Genomic DNA, 25,443 nt, shown 5'->3' on the forward strand with positions numbered 1-25,443 from the left:
GGGAAATTGATAACTATAATTTTTTTTTTTTTTGGTACCGGGGATTGAACTCGGGTCCTTGCGCTTGCAAGGCAGGCCACCGAACCACTGAGCTAAATCCCCGGCCCGATAACTGTAATTTTTTAAAATTGCCAAAATGCACTGTAGATCTCCTCAAATCAAAGTGTCAAGAGATAGGACAGAACCTCACTAGTTATTTTTCCAGAATTTTTCATATTGAATAAAGAATATCCAAACCCAATGAATGGCTTGAACAATATTAAACACCAAGGTGAGCAGCACAAGTAGGCGACAGCTAAGATTTACTAAGTTCCAAATCAAGTATTTTTCTCCAGCTATACCACAATGCCTATGGTTAAACATAAAAAGGTATACAACAAGGTATCCTATGAGGTTTTTGTTGTGAAATTCTCAAACAGTATTATTAAATACATACACAAACAAAACTTATCTGCCATCCCTACACCAAACACCAAAACTGAAGACAGTTTCAAAAAAATCCGTTTCCCACTAAATTTGCACTAAATATAGGCTACTATTACCTAATTCATATATTCATTCATTCAAAAGACATTCAAAAGAACCAACTAGGTACCAGATATCATTCTAGGCAAAAATCCCTGCCTTCATGGAGTCTATATTCTATTGAAGAAGATGACTAATAACCAAGTTAACTAAAACAGTAAATTAGTGATAGAAGGGAAGGAGAACTAGGGCACTGCCCTTAGAGAAACATCTGAGACAAGTGAAATTGAAAGAATCAAGTTAGTAAGACATGCAGTTATTTGAAAGAAATAGGATTCTAATCAGAGGGCATAGAGCCTGAGGCAGGTGCATGCCTGATTTCAATTAAGAACAACAAAAGAATAGAGATCTTCATTACAGCATTGTTTTTAATAAAACATGAGGAATGATGGACCTAAGAAATGGCTAAGCACTTTAGGGTATATCCATACACTGAAATACTATGTAGATTTTAACAAAAAAATTCCCATACAAAACACATTTATATGTCCCATTAAGGAAAAGGCAGCAGGTTCAAAATGGAGTCACTCATGCTAAGGTTTCAAACAGAAACCTAACTTGTTTACCTAGAAAAGTAGAACTTCTGAGAGATAAGAAAAGAGATGACAACCAAATCCCATTAAGCTAACAAGATTTCACTTATAGTCCTATAGTAAAGCAACTTCGAAATCACCAATCTGTATTTGTTCCTTTTTTTTGGCCTATAAAGCCTGGCCCTACATTCAACTCATCCAAACTCTTTCCTATTTTGTAAAACTAGATGCCATCCAGTTCACAAATCAATAAAAGCCATTTTGGTCTTGAAAACTAAACTTGTTGAAATTTTGGTTCTGACAGACCTCATGCAGAAAAATGCAAATATGTTAAATGGAAAAAGCAAATCATGCAGTAGTTTGAATATGTGCTTGTTTCCACTGGCAAAGAGAAAAGATTGTTTTCTTTTTACTCATATGACTACCACATCCCTATAAAATGTATTCACCTTCAAGAACTGAATTAGCAAGAAAGAGATAAACTATATTTTAAGCAATGCTAGAAGGTACCACTGATAGATGATCTCTCCAGGTAACGAAATCCACACTAGTCAATATTTTACCCACCATATTTGTTAATTATGTACACATTAGTTTTGCAATGCTCCATTATGTATAAAACATTTCTGATATGACACACAAGACACAGTGCCTCTAGGGAGTCTTGCCAGGGATGAGGGAAAGATTTTTCACTTGGATGAGCCAGGCGTGGTAGAGCACACCTGTAATCCCAGCACTCGGGAGGCTGAGGCATGAGGATCACTGAGTCTGAGACCAGCCTGGGATACACAGTGAGTTCCAGAGCAGTCTAAACTACATAGTGAGACCTGAGACCGTCTCAAAAAAAAACACTTAAAAAAAGATTTTTCACTTGGTGTCCTTCAACTTTTTTTTTTTTTCAAACCATGTTTCTAATCTAAACAAAAATTTCTTGGGCTGGGGATTTAGCTTAGTGGTGCTGCTGCCTGCCTTGCAAGTCCAAGGTCCTGAGTTCAATCCTCGTACCCCCACCCCCTAAATCTTTAGGTGAAGGGAATTTACACAAGAATTAGTTATGTTTTATTGTTTTATGTTTTATTGAGGGCCTTTTCATACTATCTTTCCTGGGCTATGAATTAGGGAGAGGCTACCATACAGTGTAGGACTATAAAGAAAAAGCCTTTCAGATTTCTAGTTCAATCTCTTCATGTTATACATAAAAACATACTGACACCTAGAGAGCAAAAGTAACCTGTTTAAGGTTATACACTAAATGAACAGGAAGCTCTGGGCAGAAGGCAAGAAACTTCCTTTCCTTTTCTTCTACATATGCCACTAGACATCCTGACATCAAGGAAGTTATGAAATACTAAGACTTTGGGATGGGATGAAAATACATGGACCTTGGAAGACAGAGCTTGGTAAGTACTATTTGGCTCTCTATAAAAGTAACTATCAAAGGAAACTTGGGTTTCTTGCCTAAGGCAGCTAGATGGTGCCAAGAACATAAATATAGCCAGGGTTTCACTGGGGTAAAACTAAGAGTACTTTTTCATTCATTTAACCAATATTTAGAGTTTTTACATCAAACAAACACTGCTGGATACCGACAATAAAAACGAACAAAGCCAACTTGCCATCTGCCACCATGGGACTAGGTTGTAAATGGGTAAGTCTGCTTTTGTATGAGTTTTAAGTTTTGAATAGGTTATGAAAGAACAGTTATACTTTGGAAGTGGGAAATACAAGAATGAAGCTCTAGTAACAGCCACATGATGCTGGATTGAAAGACACACACCAAGATTAATGAGGAATCCCTAGGTAGTGGTTACTGGATGATCTGGGGCAGGAGTTTGTAATTTCCTCTTTTGGAAATACAGGAAGAATGTTGCACCAGGTACAAGTTTATCTCAGATTCCCAAACCAAGGAAAGACACAACTGAAAAAAGAGAACTACAGGCTGATCTCCTTAATGAATATAGATGCAAAAATTCTTAATAAGATACTAGCAAACAGAATAGAGTATGATCTTCTTGATGATCCTCTCTTGAAAAAAATGGAAATGAAGTGTCTGTAAATGCGGAGGTGAGGAGGGGGTGAAGGGAGGGTAGCGACGGGGGAAAAAAATGAGAACCAAGACCTGTTATGTAAAGGTACAAGATCCCAATAATGAATGTAATTGTACTGTATACTTAAAATGTACCAATAAACTCAATAAAAGAAAAAAAAAGAACAAGAGTGGAGATATAAAGAGGTAAGTGAGATAAAGGACGTTAGTCTGCAAAGGCATAGTACATAAGCACCGTCCTGGCGTTGGCAAGGCTCAGTTAACTGCTAGGTCTGATACTAGTTTTTTCACTTCCTAGTTTGTGAACTTGGGTCTGTGACTTACCAAAACCATGGATTTCTCATCTGCAAATATAAACAACACCAAGTATAAGGACTATTATGAGAATTAAAACTAAATGCTAGACCATATCAGATTCGCCATAAATTAGTTATTATCATGATGCTATTACTATTAATGAATACCATTATTTACGACAAAAAATAAGGTCAGGCTCTGATGCGGAAAATTAGTAAAAGAGAATACCCAGAGCTGGGCACAGTGTGGTGTGCCTGTAACCCTAGCTATCTGGGAGGTTGAAGCACCAAGATTACAGTTCAAGGCCAGCCAGGGCAACTTACCAAGACTCTTTCTCAAAAATGTAAAAGGGCCAGGGATATAGTTTAGTGAGAAAGTCTTGGGGGTTGAATTCTCAGGACTATAAGCATGCACACACACACCCCCACCCAGGAAGAGATTATGTCAAGAACAGATTAATTCAAATACCTATTGATCATCTGTTTAGTGAGATATTGTACAGGGACTGTGAATGAAACTCCTCACCATTAGGGGTGTGGAATAAAGTCAAGAAGGTGAGAGGAACATAAATAACCATTATGCAATGATTTATAATCTACAAGGTAAGGATCTCAGAAGTTCAGTCAACTTTTAAAAGAATCATTCTTACTAAACAAAAATGGGTTGAAAAGATATGGACATTGAATTAAAACTTTAAACTGGATTTATGGCAAAGAAAATCATGATTCCAGACAGAAAAAGACAAAAAACAGTGAGCAAGGACAGGGTGATTTAGTACAATTTGAAGCATAAGACTCACAAATGGAAATAGTATGAGGCAAAGATTTGAGACAGAGGTTACTTTTAGCAACACTGTGGAGGGGAAGGTTTCAAAGAATTCATTATGTTTTCTGGGTCGATAATATGTTCAAATGGTTCTAAAAAGCACAAATAGAGCTGAACATAGTGCTGCATGCCTATAATCTCAGCACTCAGGAGACTGAGAAGGATCTCAAGTTCGGGTCCAACTTCAGGTACAAAGCAAGACCATCTCAAACCAAACCACACCAACATTACCAACAAAACACAGTGGTAGTCAAAACAAAGTCTCTATCATCTCTGTCCTCTAGCCCTCAACTCCAGCTCTAAGACTTAATACTGTATGGTATCTCACAGGTCTTTCTTCAATGCACATATCTATAATTTTATTCTTGAAAGAATAAAAAGGTTATCATTTCTATTACCAAAAAAAACTTACAGAATTTCAAATTCTAGGCTATAGAAATATAGTCCCAAATGGGGCTGACAAAGGGGACTCTGGTCACCTCGCTGTGGCTCATTCTCTCATCTCTACAGTGGCAACAAGACCAAGATCCTCTCTCAGAGTTGTTAATGTGCTCAGCAAATGTTTGGTGTAATAATAGATGATGGGTGCTATGCAGATTAGAGGAAAGCCACTGTAATAAATAAAAAGTAGTAAATCTTTAGGAATAAAGTTTTTACAATACCTCTTTACTTTTGGGACATATGCACTACTTTGAAAACAGATGATTTTGCCATGAATAGGCTGTTCTGAAAACTATGTACCAAAAATTTTGCATATGATCTCAGGGATTCATAAATTTTCTGAAAAAATGGGTACCAGGTTAAAAACTCCTAATTTATTTTTATTTTTTTGGTACCAGGGATCGAATTTGGGGCCTTGTGTTTGTGAGGCAGGGAGTGGCACCACTGAGCTAAATCACCAGCCCAAAAACTCCTAATTTATAGAAGTACAACTATTAACAATCATCATAAACCAGACTTCTGAATTAAATGTAAAAAAGGATTATAGTAAATTAGCTGTCATCTGCTGAAAATGAAATCTGATGAGAATGTATTATATGCTAAAATATAGTAAATTAAATGTTTTACATATATTCTCTCATTTAATACTTTCACAGACCTAGAGATATAAATACTATTATTCTTACATTAAAATGAGGAAACTAGGGCTTAGAAGTTTAAGTGACTGGCACAGCAACAGCAAAGGAAAAGTTAAGGTTTAATTTATAATCCATATTTTCATTCTATACCATAATATATTGATAATGTAAAATGAACAGTGTTAAGTGCATTTTAAAAGTCAGTCAAATATCTCTTCCTTAAATCGTGCAGACACAAAATTTTCTTGAGTTACAATTTGTACATAACTATACAAAGGCAGAGCTCTTTCTTTTTCCCTAGGAGTTGAGAAGACTAGAGGGCTCTGGAACTAAAAACACCAAGCCAAACTGCCCGTATGACTGTGATCAAATTACTTAAACCTCTCTGCATCTGTATGGATTGAATCTGACATAAATGCAGCTATCCTGAATTGTAACTCCTACCATGACTGCCCCACAGGAACCCCAGTCACTATTTCCTCAATAGTGTACCAGAATACAAGTAAGTCCCTGACTTACAAATGAGTTCCGTTCCAGGAGCTGTTTACAAGTCTGATTGCTTTATAAGCTGATAGAGGAGTCTTATACAGTACACCTGTCAAAGTTCACAACTCAAATGTTTGCAAGCTGGGGACTTACTGTATAGAGCAGTTTTGGACCACTGGACCAGGCCTGTTAGCTAGACGATACAGAGATGATGTCACTTGGTCCTAACCAGTATGTTCATCTCTTCTTCTGACCCAAACTGTGGGTATCCACTTGGTCTTTCTGCCACAAAGGACCAAGCTTCTACCAGTAATTCCCCCAAATAAATGCACTTTGTGCAACCCAGGATCGGTCTTTATCTTTAGTCTCACAGCCCCTGTAGTCCAGTTTTCCTACTCAGGGACTGGACTGCTTGGGAACAGTGACTCAGTTTCCTCATGGGCAAATTAGGGACTACAGTATGTACCTCTTAGCGTTGCTATGAAGTTTAAATAAATTCTTATGTGTAAAGCATTTAGTACAATAACTGTTAAGCTGACAATACTCTAGTATTTGACTTCCTGTTATGGCTTATAACTAGATGCCCCCGCAAGGCCTCCTGCAGTCATAAAGGTGGGGCTTTTCTAAGGCTGTAGATCTAGGCTGTGTGACGCTGGGATCAAGGAAGCAATGGTAGATTAAGGGTAACCTGGATAAGATATAAGGGACAGAAGGAGGGTTGTCGCTTGTTACTTAGAAGCTTTGCTGCCTTCTCCCTGCTACAAACTGTTTCTCCTCTGCGATGCCCCCTTTTCACGGCACCCTGCTCTGGAGCCACCTGATTATGGACTGAAACCTCTATATACTGTGAGCTGAAATAAACCTTTCCACCTTTGAGTATCAGGTATTTTGTCTCAGCAATGAGACAAAGTAAGATATTTCCTATATTTCAATGGTCAGTTCAGTCACCCCTGTTCCCTGGGATTCCTCCCTATTACAGAGCTGAACCCTGAGGAGAGGAAACTGCTGTGGTTACAACAGTAGAGTCAGTGGTACAGAAGAAGCAATATGGGCTTCAGAGGCAGACAGACCTGAATTCATAGCTTGGCCTCAGAATATCAGCTTTATATACCTGTGAGCAAATTTCTTCGCCTTTATGTCTTTTATTTTTCCCCATTTTCAGCACATTCTTGATTTTTCTTTATTAGTCAGTGAAGACACACAATAGTTATATTCAAACCAAAATTTCCAAATGATAGTTTACTAGGGATAACAATTGAGATTTTTAGCCAGGGAGAGTTGGGTAAAAGAAAAAGAGATTCATATTAAAGAGAGTCCCTTAAAAACCTATATTGATATATTTAATATTCATCTACACTTTTAACTGAAATACCAAAGAACGTGTAGAAAACAGGAAATTTTGTTTCCACAGATGTTACTTTTAACAATGTAAAAACCCCAAATAGTCAATCCATGAATATGCCCTGGCAGAAATCAGCACATTTTAAACATCCTTTGGAAAAGAAAGCTTAAGATTGTTTTCTTACTTCTTGAAGCTGTTGTGGTGTAGATAGGTAAGTCTCTTGCTGCTCTTCTCAAAATTTCTTGCTGTCTTTCTTGGCTAAATTCCTTTTCGTAACGTTCCTTTTCAGAAGTGGACAAGTAGAACTACAAAAAGAGAAAACTATTAAATATTGTTTAATCCCAAGATGTTAACACTCATGCTCAGATTTATCTAGAACAGAAGCAGTACCCCACAAATATTCTGTTTTCTGAAGGCAATAAACTTAACTTTAAGATAAATCAAATACATTTTAACAAAAACTACAAATTTTTAAAATTTACCCTCCATAGCAATGATGCCAAAGAATATGAGCGCAAAATTTTGCTTTTTTACAGGTAAAACTAAATTTATTCATCAAAAACATATTTGGGGGTCCACTGGGTTTTAACATATTTACAATGGGGTTGTAATCCGTGTGCCTTGCTATAGATGGCTCTGAAGCACCAGTGGTACATGTGTGACTGTTCCACTGGGTAACATGGGACAGTCCCATGGGTGGTAGAAGGCGCCTGATGAGACAGTCACACATGTACCACTAGTGGTTCAAGGTAGCAGAAACATGTTAAACTCAGAGTCTTCCCAGCATCCCCCAAATGACTTAATATATATTTTATTTAGGATTGGGGGTGTAGCTCAGTGGGTATGCATAAGGCACTGGGTTCAGTTTCTAGCACCAACAAAAGAGAAAAGAGGAAAACACACACATGCACACATATACATGTGCACGCACACACACACATTCCCAACTTTTTTCCTTAGGTAAAAATGTGTTATTTAAAAGTTACTGTCAGATAATATTTAATTTTTAGAAGAATGTTCAAAGCTTTATCTGCTTTACATAACGGATGAGATCACAGCATGGGGTTCTGGTACTTTTTCATTACACATCTCAATGAGGTCAACAAGTCCTTACTTTCTTTGAACATTTTTAACTTTTCTTTTCTTTCTTTTTTTTTTTTTTTTGGTTTTTTGAGACAGGGTCTCACTTTGTAGTTGAGACTGACCTCACTATGTAGCCCAGGCTGGTCTCGAACTCACAGTGATCCTCCTGCCTCAGCCTCCCAAGTGCTGGGATTACAGGCATGTGCCACCATGCCTGGCTTTCAACATTTTTAACTTTTCAAAAGCTAACAAACAGCACTACTTTCTCCACAATTATCCTGGATTGCTAAGGCAAGAACAGCCTCCTTTTGTCAAGGACAGTTTCCTTCATAGAGCTGTTTCTTGCTCTCTCAATGTTTGCTGCCATGATGTAGCTAGTCTCTGGTTCATTTCTTCTAATAATATTTACCTAACAAATACTTGTCTATTGCTCTTCTTCTCTTAACCACACAGCACCTTGAGGACCCTCCCTTTTATTCCTTGGTTTCATGTAAGCAGAATTTTTAAGTTTCTAACAGTCTATTTCGGATTTCTTTGTAATTAAAAATGGCTTGAGACTTGCTCTTAATCATGTTTTATATTTTTAACAACATTGTTCCTCAATTTTTATTTCTTGCAGATTTTTATTTAAAAAGTCTAAGCAATGATAACTGAAATTCTAGCTTCACCTACTGAAGGACTATTTTGATCTACCTTCTAGCTCCTCTACCAAAGCTTCCTCTATTCTTTGCTACTCCACCACTTTTAAAAGCTTAGTGACATCTATTCTGCTATAAATAAGCCAATGGCTTGGCAAAGTACAGAGAGCTCTTCACTGGGAAAGTATGATTCCAAAAGGGTTAGGAAAGCTTTGAAGATTATAAGACTGCTAGCAGAGCTGATATTAAAACTAGGTCTTCTGCACTCTACTGTAGTATATTTTCATCTATCTAGTCATTATAAAATGTTCCTGCTTTTTATAGATTGTTTCTGTAAACTGACTAAAACACCGTAATTCAGGAACTAGTAGAAGAGTCTATTTAGATGTACTTAGCTTGGCTTACACAATTAAAGTAACAGTACACAAAGCAGCCAGAAAGATTCACATGATCTTAAACATGAACATTTTTAAGGTTCCTTATCTCCTACCACAGGCTGAGCTCTTCAGACATTTCTGACATATTTACCCTCACCTAAAATGCTTTCAGAGATAGAAAAAAGATCACATAGTATACTGTGAAGTATATACAAAACAATCTGATCAAACTTTAGTTTTCTTGCAAAATCTCAAAAGATTTTCTTGGGCTATACTATTTCTAGTCTGAGGTAGTACTAGACCTCAGCTTGATATTCTTCTATTCATAATTATTACTTTTTTAATTAAGTCTATAAAATAAGAAAAAGCATAAATGAAAATTTCAAGAGACAAGAGAATTTTAAGTAAGGAATGGAATAAAACAAAAATTATTAGAGTTTTGAAATTACTATTAAAAGTTTATTTTCATTCAAAACTATTTAATATAAATCAGATTTGTGAAGTACCAGTACTATCTTTTTTGGGGTTTCAGGTGCTGGGTGGGTGTAACAGGGACTTGCTATGCAGTTCAGGATGAACCTGAACTTACTATGTAGCCCAGGTTGGTCTCGACCTCACTGTGATCCTACTGCCTCAGCCTTCTGAGTGGTGGGATTATAGATATGTGCCACCAGGCCAGGCTATCATCTTCAGTTCAGTGTTTAAGTATACATTAGGCTAGGTATTGTATCTCAGTGATAGACTGCATTCATAGTATGCCCAATGCCCTGAGTTCAAACTTCAACATCAAAAAAAAATTAACAGTATCTTTAAAAAGCATTAAGTGTTATTGATTGAATGACTGATTGAAACAGTGATGCCCCTGCCTCAGACTCCTGAGTGGCTAAAAGTACAGGCACGTGCCACAGTGCCTGGCCATAAATATATGAAATACTAATTAAGAGTTAGGCACTAACTCAGATCCTATATCCAAACCTGAATAAAAAGCTTTGCTTCAAAAAAGAAAATTTGCAGCCCAGCATGGCGGTGTATGCCTATAATCCCAGCACTGGGAAGCCGAGGCAGGAAGATTGCAGCCAGGGCCAGGCTGAACTACATAAGACTCACTCAAAAAACTGAAAGAAATCCCCAACTTGAAACTATAACACAAAGCCACTGTGATAAAAACAGCATGGTACTGGCAAATAAACAGACCCACTGTGATAAAAACAGCACGGTACTGGCAAAGAAACAGACCTGAGGATCAGCGGAATAGATTATAAGGTGCAGAAATAACTCCAGACACACTCAGCTACCTCATCTTTGAAAAAGGAGCCAATCATCCTCACTGAAGGAAAGATAGCCTCTTTAATAAATGGTGTTGGAAAAACTGGATTTCAACCTGCCAAAGATTAAAACTAGACCCCTACCTCCCATCAGGCAATAAACTAAAATTGAAGTGGATTAAAGATCTAAATATTAAAACAGAAACACTAAATTTGCTGGAAGATAAGTTAGGTAGAACTCTTGAAGACACTGGCATAGGAAAAGACTTCATGAACAAAACCTCAGTAGGATGGGAACTAGCACAAAGAATCAACAACTGGGATCTCATCTTACTATAAAGCTTCTGTGCTGTAAAAGAAACCACCAACAGAGCTAAAACACAACCTTACAATGTGGGAAAAAGCTTTTTTCAGATGTTTCTCAAAGGACTATTATCTAGAATATATAAAATCAGACCCCCCAAATATAAAAATCAAGTTCAAAAATGGGCATCTGAGACATTTCTCACACAAAGGAGTAAAAGCAAGAAATAAACATATGAAAAAAATGTTCACATCACTGGTCACTGCAGAGATGCAGATGAAAACAACACTGAGATTCTACCTCATCCCAGAAAGAATGGCTGCTATCAAGAAATCAACCACAGGCCAGGGATTTGGCTCAGTGGTTCCAGAACCTGCCTCACAAATGCAAGGACCCAAGTTCAATCCCCAGTACCAAAAAAAAAAAAAAAAAAAAAAAAAAAGAAGAAGTCAACCAATAATAAATGCTGGTGGGGTTGTGAGGAGAAATCCTTCTCCATTGTTGGTGGGAGTGCAGACTGATGTAACCACTGTGGAAATCAATATGGAGATACCTCAAAAAAAGCTAGGATTAGAGGTCCCATTTGATCCAGCTATACCTCTGCTGGGTATCTCCCCAAAAGAATTAAAAGAAACCACAGTGATATATGTGCACCCATGTTTCTAGCGGCACAGTTTGTAATAGCTAAAGCTTGGAAACAGCCCATTTGCCCATCAACTGGAGACTGGGTAAAGAAGATTTTTTTTAATGGAGTGCTACTCAGCCATAAAGAATGAGAACTATAGACATTTATATCTAAATGGATGCACACTGGGGCCACAGTCTTAAGTGACATAAATGGGACACATACATATAAATACCAAATAGTTTCCCTGGTGTAAGAAATTAAAAGTATAATAAGGATCAAAATGTACAACTGATAATGTAAAATAGGAAGAAAGGGTCTAAACAGGGTAGAAGAGGTGGGAGGGGTAGGGGAAAGGAAAGAAGAGAAAGGAAAAATATGAGGGAAGGAAAAAATGGAAACATTTTGTAAATAGGGAGAGTTGGAAAGTTTGAAGGGAGGGCAGGGGAATGGGGAAAAAATAAGAACCAAGATACATCATGCAAAGGTACAAGTTCCCAATGATGAATATAACTGTACTGTATATCTAAAATGTACTGAATAAACTTAATGAAAAAAAAATGAAGAAAAAAAAAAAGAACCACACCTCACAGTCTAATAGGAAAATTAGCCATGAAAGCAAAGAATTGGAAAATACAAATCAGTGTAAGTACACAATCAATATATTTCCAAGTGCAATGAAGAGCCCCTTGGGAGACAGGTGCAGCTGTCAATGAAACTTTCTTGGAGATGCAGTACCTAAACTAGCCTCTGAAAGATAAACATCAGTCTTCCAGGAAGACATAGGAAATGAGAAGCATGGAAAGCACAAGGATGAGAAAACACATTGTGCATTCAGGGCAAAACATGGGTGTAGAGCTCCACACAGATGCAGTGGAGATGACGTTAGTAAACTTTTAGTTCATGGAGACTTCTGGGTACTATTCACGTGGGCATGATCTTTATCTCATGTAGAATGGCAACCTTAAGGATTATAACCAGAGAGTGATGGGACCACTTCTTCTCTTTAGAAAAGACATCTGGTGATGGTAGAGGTCTACCAGCTATTCATCTGCTGCCTCCTCCTCATTATCCCTCTATTCAGGTTTCTATGAATTCACCTAGTATATATTAGGTTTAATCTAGGTAATAGGGATAAAATAATACAACAGATTTTTCCTAGAGATACTTTAAAGGTCCAAGCTTGTATGCCACATCCTTAGAGAGGATGTCTTTGGCCACACTACCTAAAGGAGCTTTTTTTTTCTCCCTAAAGGAGTTTTTGCTCTGCTATGCTCTATCATATGATTTTTCCCCTAAATTTACCTCAATTTCATAAATTTATCACAATTTGCAATTATTGTCTGGCTGTCCATTTACCATCTGTCTGTGCCTATAAAATGTAAAGACTATGTCCTTCTTATTAGTCTTTTTATCATCTGAATCTAGGTCAAAGTCAGATAGGTATTCAATGAGCTCCTAATTGAAAATATGGCGAAAAATATTTATAACTTCCCTAAAAACTTACTTTTTGATTTTTTAACCCAATCAGTTCTCCTAGGCACGACTCCAAAATGTCCCTCTAACTTCTGAACTAGAGCCCTTCTAAGACAGCTGCATTAGCACCAACATCAGCATTTTGACCGCTTCCATGGCACATCTCGAATGGCATCATGTAAGCTCAGTGAACAAGAGAATCTTACATTTAAGTTCTTGGCTGTAACTAGAGCTGAGCTCAGCTGACTCTTGAACATTTCATAATTTAATAATTCTTTTAACACTTATTGAAAAGTTACTACATGCCAGATTGGAGGCAGGGGCTGGGGGGACAACAACAAATATGATGGCAATATCCCTGTCTTCAGAGTTTACAATTAAATCAGGTGATGCATAAAAGTGAAGATGCAATTGCAATACTAGATGATAAATTCTACGACAGGGTAAATGTAGATTGCTGTTGGATAAAGTTTGAGCAGTCAGACAAATTTACAGGAGTGAAGATGAAGGGTGGAGTGAATATAGTCTTAAATGAATGCAGTATGCTTAAAGCAATAACCAGAAAAGGAAAAATAACATTTGACAGTATTATGTGTTAAGCATTAAGCACTTTCACTATATAAATTGAACTATCTACATACAGTTGATTCATTAATTTACAGTTAATTCAATAATTTCATGGGGTATGTACTGTACCGCCTCACCTTACAGAGGTGGGATTAAGCAGTCTCTGGAGTCACACCGCAAGCAAATAATTTGGTTCCAGAATTTCAGCTCTCAACCTCTACACTATTCTCCTTCTCAAATATATTACAAATTGTTTTTCTTTTTTCTATTTGGTATTACTGGAATCATATTTCTGTATTTACTTTTTACACAGGCTCTATTTGGGGAGGGGGTAGACTAGGGATTGAACTTGGGACCTTGCACTTCCAAGGCAGGCAGTGGAACTACTGAGCTACACCCTTGGCCTAGGCTCTATTTTTAATGACCATCATTACTAGTAATTGAGCAAATAAAATTAGGTCCTTTTTCAACTTAAAGATTAGGAAGTGAATAGAAGTTTGTAACACAACTTTAACAGTTGACTGACTATTGCTAGTGCTCAAAAATTATCTAGAATGAAACGTTAAGTTTGATTTATGGTTTATTTTTACCTCTCATAACAAAAGCATGCATCCAGAAGAAAAATGGGAAAATGACTATGTGACCATTTCTATTAATTCTGAGCCAGGTATGGTGGTGCACACTTGTAATCCCAGTGCTCAAGAGGATGAGGCAGGAGAATTCCCATGACTTCGAGGCCAACTTGGGCTGCATAGTGTATTCAAGGCCAGGATGAACTATATAGTGAGACCCTGTCTCACAAAATTAAAAAAAAAAATTTTTTTTAAAGGCACAGTTAATACAATACAGCAGTTTCCTCCCAGGGATCTACCCAAAAGAATTACATCATATCTGTCTGTCTGTCTGTCTGTCTGTCTGTCTATCTATCTATCTATCTCCCATGAGAAATGCACAAGGATGTTTACAGCAGCCCCATTTCTAATAGCCCTAAACTGAAACCCTTTCAAATGCCTATCTATGGCAGACTGGTAAATAAAATTGTATGATATACCAGAACTGAATACTAAACAATAATGAAAGAGAATGACCTACAACTGTATGTAACAACACAGATGAATGTAAATAAAATTGTATGATATACCAGAACTGAATACTAAACAATAATGAAAGAGAATGACCTACAACTGTATGTAACAACACAGATGAATCTCACAAATACAACAGCAATAATGGAAGAAGGCATACACACTAACAGAGGACTATTAGTATTATATATAATCCTACTCTAGGAAGTACAAAAACGAGCAAAATTAATCTATGCCTTTAGAAGGTGAGAGTATTTCTCATGATATGGGTAACTGGAAGGAAGCATGAAGAGGCTGATGGGACACTGGGAATGTTGTTTCTTGAACCTGGCTGGGTGGTGTTCACACAGATGTATTTATTCAGTTCATGAAATTTCACCATGTGTATACTTATGACATGTATACTTTTCTTCATAGATGTTTTCTATTAAAAGGTAAAATATATTAGTTTTAACTATATTTTAATGATTTTTTAAAAACAACATGAAAAACAATTATATTACCACCATGAACTAATTTTTTAGTACTAATAATGTTGTAGGTGCTAAGCTTAAAGGTTTACTTTGAGAAATCTGAACCCTCAAAACCACTGTACAGCAAAAGACACAACTGTTAGCTCCATTTTCTGATGAGAAAATTGAATGTCGGACAGATTAAGTATTCATGTAACATCAGGAAATCAAACAGCCAATTCTGATTCTAGAGTAAATATTCTTAAAAATTTTGCTGCACTAAATTTTCAGTGAAGGAAGAATTCAATCTATGGCACATAAATGTTTAACAATATTATTTTTCCAAGAGGAACCTCCAGTTAGGTGAAAAACTAGTCATAATAAAGTGTGGCAAGCAAGCAATAGCCTCAACAATTTTTCTCCACAATTTAACATTTTGTTTAGTTCCAGCATATCTGTTCATGCTTGAGAGGATGTAAATTTAACTCAACTCTTCTAACTTGATTCTGTCCCTGAAGTGTTTTTACTCCAGTATTATAAAGTATATGTCTTTAAGAAAACATGTCATGGCAGAAAAGAACTATTAGACTTTTATTATGCTATGTCAGTGAATTGTAACTGAGAATAGGTTGATGACTCACATTCACAATATGGATTATTAAGTAATTTTATGAATGGAAACACAACAAATGTATTACATAATTTTAACATAGGTAACAGAAGGGAAAACAATTCCATAATAAGGTTAAAGCATTTGGTAATTTACCAACATTAAATTTACCTCTTTGGAGGGGATAGCGGGAGATGTGAATATTGTCATCCAATAGGACCATACAAACATAACAAAGAACAGATGGAACGCCAAAAGATAAACAACGGTCTTTCCTGGTAAATAAAAACAAATAATGTTTCATTGAATCCCGGGGAAAACAGGAAAAAGCATTACATTTAAACAGTTATTTGGATAAGAAGACTTAATCCAATAAAAATTTAAGATCTGTTAAAAATGCAAAATATAAACTTCTTTATATCATGATACAACATTACTAGACACAAAGAAATGCTCTGTTCCTATATTAAAGGATTATCAGCCTTGTTTATTAAGTTACAAAGGATTTAAGCTAAAAACACTTTCTTTACTCACTCAGTTTCAAGATTTCCCTAAACATTAATTTTTTTTTTTGTTTTTTTGAGACAGGGTCTCACTGTGTAGTGCATGTGGCCTTGGACTCACTAGGCAGCCCAGGCTGAACTCGAACTTGCAGTGATTCTCCTGCCTCAGGCTCCCAAGTGCTGGGACTACAGGCCTGCGCCACCACGCCTGGCTCCAAACAGTAATTTTAAGTAATTTAAATATTTAAAAATTATTTTAAAATATCCATTACCATAAACATGAAATCCAAGAAATTGTGAACTGAAAATAAAGGAAGTTACCATAACCAAGAATAATGAGTAAATTTTAATAACTCAATCTCTACTGTACCCTAAAAGTACCCTAAATTTCATTTTCTCATGCAATACAGGCTAACAAGAAAAACTTTTAACCATACTGAACTCCTACCACAAATGTCCCCCCAGTGGATCAGCATTAACATTCTAGTATCTTTATCGCCAAATGTTAACTCACTGACAGAATTTAAAACTTCTTTGTGCATGTGTGGTGTGTATGTGTGTTTTGCAATTTTTCTACATCAAAGAAAGACTGTTTCTATAAGAAGCTAGAATTATCTACCAGGTGCTCAAACTCTTTCTGTTTAAGATGCAGTACCACAGACTCACGGAAGAAGACAGAGTACTGACAAAGTAGAAAAGTTTGAAATTCTACTCATGTTTAGGGTGTAGATCAAATCTTCCACAGGGTAGTCTTCATTACTTTCAGAATTCCTTACCTCTTTATAGCACATTCCTCAAACAATTTGCTCAGACTTCAAATAAAGCACTTGCTTCAATAAAGTTGCTGAGAAATATGAAAAAACACTACAGAATAAATCCTCAATAAATATTGGCTATTATCACAATCACTACCCAGGCATTTTAGTCCTCCTCTCCTGAATCTAGTTCCTTCTGCACATTCCTTATTCCAGTGTTCCTAATGTTTGAGGTCTGATGAAGTTTTCACTGTTCTGCAGTGAAGTGAGAAACATTCATAACAATGCAGCACTCATCTTTATTAGGCTATTTTTCCTTATAATTTTGATTTAAAATACTCATTCTGTTTAGATAAAATAATAATGATTTTAAAAACTGACAATCCTGTTGGAACCCAACATTTTCTTTTGAAATTCTACTCATTCGTGGCAGATTTTAGGAACTAGAATCCCAGTCACACAGGCAACTAATGCAGAAACACAGGGCTCAAATGCCTTTTTATCTTTCCAGGCTAATCAGTACAATGACTTCCAATTCTTGCTCCTAACATTTCTTTCAAAGTTAAGTCCTCACTATTTTAACTGCCAGTGCATGGATGTCCATTCCATCTGGATTATTGCAAAAGCCACTGGTCTGTTTTCTTAAGGTCTCTCTTGCTTCCAATCCCTCTCCATGGCCAATATGAAATGTACTCCCCTAGTTTCTTCTCCCTCTTGACTGTGAAATTCCTAGAAAGTAACTTCATCTGCATGTCTAATGCATCCTGATAAAACTCTGGGACTTCCTAGTCACCATATCTGACTACAGCTACTCAAAATAACCATTTATGTTTAGTGATTTATTTCTAACCCTCACAGCAGTCATCTAAGATATTCTTCAAGTTGACAAATACAAACACTGAGGCTAAGAGAATTTAGAACCTTGTCCAATATTAGTTTCAAAGTGACAATGCCAGAATTCAAACTGTTATCTGCTTGATAAAACTTCAAGGTTATTTTCACTATGTCATCCCTAAAATCATGTTTTCTCCACTTTTTAACAGTAAACGGTCACTTTCTAAGCCAACATCTGACACCAAGATAAAATCCTAGTAACTCCCATCTTCTCAAAATGCCAGTGGTCAACTATTCAGAGACAAGTGCCTGAACTGCAACCCAAAACCCAGTTATTTATAGCAAAGTGCCAAGACTACAATTACGCCAGAATACTAAGGTTTTAGTTGAGGAAAAAAAAAAAACCTGATATATTAATATCTATAGTCTTAAAAGAAAACAACACGCATGCCATAGGTTTGCCACCACTGCCCTATGCTGCTAGGTTCCTCCAGTTAAACCTTGTGGACTATACAATGGACTCAAAATTGTTTTGAGTGTTTTTCTTCACTTAGCTTATTTCCATTATTTTTTGCCTGGATGCCATAGTCAACCAAGCTTATCATTCCTCATCTATACTACTGCACAGCTTCCAGATAAATGGCAGGATTTAGGGACCTTAAATTTCAACCAAGACTAGCATATAAGACTCTTGAAATATTTCTTAACATTTAATAATATTTTTAAATGATTTCTTTGCTATGAGCAGAAAAAAATGCTTTAAAATATATTGTTAAATAAAAACCATAAAATTAATGTCTGATCAAAATGCCTAAATACAGTAAGCACTGAACAGATGGTAACTATTAAGTTATAATAAATAATATACAGTTACCAAAACAACATGCTATAAGACATTGGCTGTGAGTAATATATGAAGTAAAATCTTATGTTAACTAAGCAATTTAAAGCAAAGCTCAAAGAAAAATACAAACCTATAAATCAAAGTCTGTGTTCAAAAATCACCAGGAACTAAATTTTAAAAACATTAAAAGACTACTTGAGAGACCTGGTAAAAATGATCTCAAGAAATAACAGAAAATTAAAAGTTATTTTGTAAGAATTTCAGTTTGTTTTTTTGGTTTTTTTTGTTTTTTTTTTTTTTTTGGGTGGGGGAGACAGTGTCTCTTTACTAAATTGCTCAGGAGAGGATTGAACTGATCCTCCTGCCTCAGGCTGCAGACTTCCAGAGTGCTGGGATTATAGGTGTGCCATAATATCTAGCTGAAATTCTCTACTTTCTGTATTTGCACTCAACACCCAGAACACAGTTATAATATGAAGTAAGATAGGGTTACTAAGACTACTATGTTTCTTCTGTTACTAAAAGATGAGACACATGGGGCCGGGGATTTAGCTCAGCGGTGCCGCTGCCTGCCTTGCAAGTGCAAGGTCCCCAGTTCGATCCTCAGTACCAAAAATAAAAAAATGAGACATACAGGTAAACGTGAGACTTAATACTTAATGCTTGATGGTCTCCAGTAATAAATATTTATTAATAATGTCTGACTATTCAACAACTTATTTGAGAAATTCTCTCGATTTTTTGTATCAAATATTTGTGGTGAAGCATGGTGATACACACCTGTAATCCTAGCACTTTGGGAGATTGAGGCAGGATTGCAAGTTCAAGCAATTTAGTGAAAGTCTCAAAAAATAATGAAAGGACTGAGGACATAGCTCAATGCAAAGGCCCTGGGTTCAATCCCCAAGAGGCAATGTATAAATAGTTTCTGAAATTTGACTTCAATGGACTTTTAAAATATTCTTTAATTCAGGTAAATTTTTGAGAAAAGATCTTCCCCTGTCTCTATGGCTAGTCATTATAAAAACTTTAATTCCCTTGACCTAGAAATAATACAATTTATAAATTCAAAGTCAGGTTATTTATTAAATCTATGTATGTGCTATTTTTAACAATGCATAAACAAAGAGAACCATCAATAAGATTTAGACATCATGAAAACAGAATCTCCTCCTCAATCCTGCTGATATTAAAGAATCTAAATATGGACTTATGATGAACATACATGCAGAAATAAACTTACACAAGAACTTACACAAATAAACAAAGATTTTGAATAATAGGTACCTTACAAAATAGTAGCTACTTCAATTCATATAAATAACAAGATGAGAATCTACTAACTCGAAGACTGAATAATCCAAGTACTCAAATTTTAAAGGTACATATTTGCTTTTTTTTTTTTTTTTTTAAGACATGCTCTTTCAGTGTTACCTAGGCTAACCTCAACCTCCTGAACTAAAGGGATCCTCTTGTCTCTAGCTCCCGAATACTGAGTCTAAAGGCATATGTAACTGCATTTGACTCACACATTCTTTTTGAAAACAAAAACACCTATAATTCACCACAAATAAAAAGTAGGTGAGATCCAACTAAGATGCCATAAGCATTCTACTTAAAATGAGACCAAAAGTGTCTTACCATTTTCTTCATTTCCAGAAATTGTAACTAGAATAGAAGAAAAAACAGTGAATAAAAATATTTAAACATTTTTGTACATAAGTTTTATTTGATTGAATATTCACCTTAATATCATCTTTATAAAACTTCAAAAACATTCAAATGCCAAAATTCAAATTTTTTATCATTAACAGTATAATCACTTAAAAGCTGTTTTAGATCTTCATTAGCCGGTAACATTTTCTTCAGCTCTTTCCTTAATAATCCTGCAGTACAAACAGGACTGTCCTCTGCAATACTATAACTTACCATATTCATTAGTCTACCATATAATGTATTTCACCAACTTCCTATATATATATATATATATAGTAGACCCTTGACTTATGAACTCAATTCATTAGCAAGGCTGGTTGTAACTCAAGTCAGTCAACTGAAGGCTCAGTCTCCTCTACACAGCTTTCAAAGTCTCTCATTCCTACACCATACTTTCTTCCAGGTAGATCTCAGCCCAGGATTTCTCAATTAACCCCACACAGGAAAAGATGTTGTAATGTTCCTTCTAGAACTCTTTAAGGGATAAATCTGTATCTGAGACCACCTGGAAGCACAAGTGGCTGGCATTTGGGTTGTAACTCAAGACTCTGGTTGAATTTGGTTAAGTTGAAATTAAAATTCTGGTTGTAAACTCAAGTTGGTCATAAGCCAAGCCAGTCATAACTCGATAGTCCACTGTATTTAGGAGGGACAACATTATACAATGTGTAATGATTTCTAATCAAAATATTTGTATATCCTTACATTGCTTGATAAAACTTCAAGGTTATTTTCACTATCGTTTCTTTTTTTTTTTTCTTTTTTTTTCCTGCAGTACCAGGGATCCAACTCTCAGGACCTTGCACTTGCCAGGCAAGTGCAGTGCCACTGAGCCCGTATCATTTCTTTGTGTTTACAGTCTTCAAACACTAGAACTTACTCCTAACTGCTCTGGTACACATTTATCAAACATTCTTCTCTTCTTCCCCTCTACCCTTTCTAGCTTCTAGTAGTAATTACTATTCTAGTCTCTTGAGATCAACTTTTTTAGCAACTGCATATGACAAAACATGTGGTATTAGACAAATCCATTTTTCATTACAAAAAAGTGAACAATTTATCCCTGTAATTTTTAGAGTATTTTTTTCTCTGAACACTCAAATACTCAAGAAATTAAAACTGGCCACAGGTAAGTTAATTCGCTGTCTACCTCTTTTGTATCTTCTCCCACCTTGTAATATTTACTACCTTGTTGAATATATTCACCATTCACTTCAGTCTACCAAGCCTAAAAACATGTGAATTACTATTTATCCTTTCTTTCTGAAGTCTGAAGCCCTTATCTCTCATTAACTGTATTTCAATTCTGTCTCCTCTTCTTCAGTCCCAACCTATCCCTTCCTACAGCTTCCCTGAAATGCACCAGCTTAAGGCATCTTCCTTCTATTCACTGAAGACACTCTAACCACCAGCAAACCTGATGTGTGAATGCTCTTCAACACCTGAGTCAGTTTAGTCCACAATCTTCAGGGCAGCACATACTAAAGGCCTGTTGTGCCCTACAATCTGTCCGCCACTCTAGTCTCTTATCATTTGTTCATACCTCTGGTTTAATTATTCTGAACTAGTTTTCTGAAAGCATCAGCAAACACTCACAAACACTGTGTTCCTCCCCTATTCATCATTCAGTGTCCTGCTTAAATACTTCCTCCTCTGTAAAGCTTGCCAAGTTGCTCTTTGAGCTAAAAACACTCCTTTAGATGACCACAGATCACTCTTTCTCCTCTCCTTTTCCTTGGTATCTCTCTCTCTCTCTCTCTCTCTCTCCTTCTCTCCCCCCCCTCGGAATGCATGTTCCTTTAAGTGTAGAATCATGTAACAATAACAACCTTGAAGTTCCATTAGTTCCATTTTCCAGTAAGTACACTAAGGTTCCAGACAATTAAATAACCTCTGCCTGAAGTCACAATGCTAGTACATGCAGTGTGGACAGATTGGAGACAAAGTATTTGGACTTGCATTCTTCTTAATATTGCATGTCTCTTATTTTATCCCTTCTTTTGGTCTCAAAGCCTGATATATAGTAGCTGTGTTTAAGAAATGTTTATTGATTTAAAATCCATTTTGATGCCGCGCGTGGTGGCACATGCCTATAATCCCAGCACAAGGGAGGTTGAGGCAGGAGGTTCGCTGTGAGTTCACAACCAGCCTGGGCTACATAGTGAGTTCCAGATCAGTCTCAACTACATAGTGAGACCCTCACTCAAAAACAAAACAAATAAAATCCATTGTGACTAAAATACCCTTGATAAAATAAGAGTGTGTGGATACTTCCTTAATAAGCCAAAATACATCTAGTTTAGATCCTAAACTAGCATAAATTAATGAAATAGTACTAAAGAAATATTCTCACTATACACTCATGTTTATAGCAGAACAATTCAGAATAGCTAAATCTTGCAAACAGGCTATATGCCCACTAATAGATGAATGGATAAAATGTATTTATATACAATGGAGTACTGCTCTGCCATAATGAAAGGAAATTTGACGCATCTGTAGGAAAATGGAAGCACCTTGAGATCATAATGTTAAGTGAAGTAAATCAGACACACAAGCTTGAACATTGCATTTTTCCCTTCTACGAAAAAGTTAATATATAAATAAAATATAAAATAAAAAACTAGTAATATGAAAAAAGAGAAAAAAGTATTCGAAGTATGTTTCTGCTGTTGGTTTCTAGTATCACTCCAATATGATGTGAGAGTTCATTTTGCAGGATTTCCATTTCTTTGGATATGTTAATGTCTTTATTGTTGCTACGAGGATGGTCTATTTTGAATTTTAAAATATCTTCCAGAATAGGAAAATCTATAAAGATAAGAGTGTAGCTCAGTGGATGCCTAGATTTAGGGGGAGGAAGAACTGGGAGATGATAGCTAGTGGGTAGAATGTTTTGCTCTGAGATAACAAAAATAATCTAAATTTGATTTTGGTCCTAGTTGTACAACTCTGTCAAATGCTAAAATCTACTACACATCATACACTTTAAGTTTGCAAATTGTATAGTACACAAAATTTAATTCAATAAAGCTATTAATTTTTTTTAAAAAAAGCATTCCCACTGAAGTCAGATACAAGGTAAATTCTTGATCATGACTTTTTTCTTTAAACATTGTTTTTGGAGAAGTATAAGGCTTTTTCTCAATCCATCTCAGATATGTCACACAAGACCTAGGGTAGTGAGTGTTAGGGAAATGATCATGTTAAAGTATTTTGTGACGCCGCCATCACAGGCTGCATTTTCCTGGTTCTTCATGCCTCTTAGAAGGACTTCATGCTCTTATCTTTAGTTTCCCTCCCACCAAGGCCACAGCGAGATGGAAAAGTTAAACCTGTTTCTGCAGGACTGAACCCATAAAAGGCAAACTGGAATGTGATAGGTTAAAAAGTAGCCCACTCCTCATAAATAAGCAATAACCCAGCCCAAAACCAGTAAAAGGACTTTCCTTTCTTTGTTCTTCTCTTCTTCCTCTCCTCCTCTCTCTCGGCTCTCTCTCTCTACTCCCACTCCTTGAATAAAATCTCCAGTCGGACCTCTCAGTGTGTGTGGCTTAGTTGTTGAGCGTCGGTGTTCCCTTTCAGTTAGATCTCACATTGATCATCTCTGGCCTTATTTCCTATTTAATGTTCACGAAAATATTATAATTTCCTATATGTGTGACAATGCGAAAATGATGGGAAAGCACTATATTAGCCACACAATTATAAAAGAGAAATAAACTAGTGGTATAAAAATTGAAAAGATAACAAGTGCTATCACTATTTGGAGATTTGGAGATTATGTAATTTTATTCCTCAATGTTCAAAGAAAATGATTATAAATAAGAGATAATGGTATATAAGAACTAATGCATAAATCCCTTCCTGCCTACGTACATGCCAAAATTTGTCATTGTTGTTTTCAGAAGTTTGATTATGATGTATCTTGAAATGGATTTGTTTTTACTATTCAGAGTTTGCTTAAATGCTTTCTGAATATATCCTTTCCCACACTGGGAAATTTGAAGCTTTTCTTCTCCCTAATACCACAGCCTGAATCCAGGGAGCTCTGAGTCATATCTCCAGCTGTTTTTTTTTTCTTTGTACCAGGAATCAAACTCTGGCCCTTGAACTTGCAAGACAGGTGGTGGAACCACTGAGCCGAATCCCTAGCCCTCTCCAGCTTTTTAAAAATTTTGAGCCTCACTAATTTGTCCACGCTGGCCTTGAACTTGCAATTCTCCTGCCTCAGCCTACAAGTAGTTGAGTTTACAAGTATGCACTACCACACTGGTCCAAAGCTATTATTTCTTTACCTGTCTTTTCAACCATACCTTCTTCCTTCCTGGGATACTAATGACACAAATGTCAGAACTTTTAGAAATAGTCCAAAAGATCAATGATAATCTCTGTTTTAATTTTTCAAATTACTCTCTATTGCTCGGGCTGACATTTTCTATTGTTTTATTTTTGAGTGCACTAATGATTTCCCTTTCCATTTTGCTGTCGAGCAGACTTTTTCTGGCTATTGTACTTTTCAGTTTTAAAATGTCCATTTTCTAAAGTATCTTCCATTTCTTCAAGATTTCTATTTTTTTGTGTCTCAATTACAAATGAAATCATTAAAAAACAGCTGCTTTTAAATCTTTGCCAGATACTTTCAACATCTGTGTCATATTGGTTTTGGCACCTACCATCTCTCTTTTTTTTCCATTCAAATTAAAGTGTTTTTAGTTGTTGGTATGGCAGGTGTCTGTCACTTTCCTCCTCACTGAGACAAAATACCTGACTACTTAAAGAAGGAGAGGTTTATTTTGGCTGGTGGTTTTTAGGGAATTCAGTCCATAGCTGGCTGGCTTCACAGCAGGAAAGACATGGTAGAAGAAGGGTCTGATGAAGGAAAGCTGCTTATGTCATGGTGGCCAGGAAGCAGAAAGAGCAAAAGGAGGAGCATAGAGAGAGATACTCCCTTCTGGGTCACACTCCAGACTCCACCTCTTAACAGCACATTCAACTATAAACACATCAGGGGATTAATCCCATCACCTTCCCAAAGCCATGAATGAGAGATGGGGCAACATTACAGATTTGAGCTATAACATTCTGCCTTTGGCATCCAAAACACTCATGTCCATCTCTCTCTCTCTCTTTTTTTTTTTTTTTTTTTTTTTTTTTTCTGGATCCTTTTGGGCC

The 25,443-nt window shown here is 36.2% G+C and overlaps 1 protein-coding gene across 5 annotated transcripts in view; it reads right to left on the reverse strand.

Annotated features, from left to right (window-relative positions):
- The window catches only part of Zdhhc20 (zinc finger DHHC-type palmitoyltransferase 20), a 43,185-nt gene extending 22,965 nt beyond the window's left edge, over positions 1–20,220 (reverse strand). For all 5 annotated transcript variants that reach the window (XM_033759907.1, XM_010607487.2, XM_010607486.2 and 2 more), the window contains exons 1-3: positions 20,194–20,220; positions 15,788–15,891; positions 7,319–7,439 (exon numbers count right to left, since the gene is read on the reverse strand). In XM_033759907.1, coding sequence (XP_033615798.1) covers positions 7,319–7,439; positions 15,788–15,847 — 181 coding nt within the window. In that variant the 5' untranslated portion in view covers positions 15,848–15,891; positions 20,194–20,220. The remainder of the gene's footprint in view (positions 1–7,318; positions 7,440–15,787; positions 15,892–20,193) is intronic.
- Positions 20,221–25,443: the final 5,223 nt, after the last annotated feature.

Source organism: Fukomys damarensis, unplaced genomic scaffold, assembly GCF_012274545.1.
Source record: "Fukomys damarensis isolate Sample0158 unplaced genomic scaffold, DMR_v1.0_HiC HiC_scaffold_38, whole genome shotgun sequence".
Classification (NCBI taxonomy): Eukaryota; Metazoa; Chordata; class Mammalia; order Rodentia; family Bathyergidae; genus Fukomys; species Fukomys damarensis.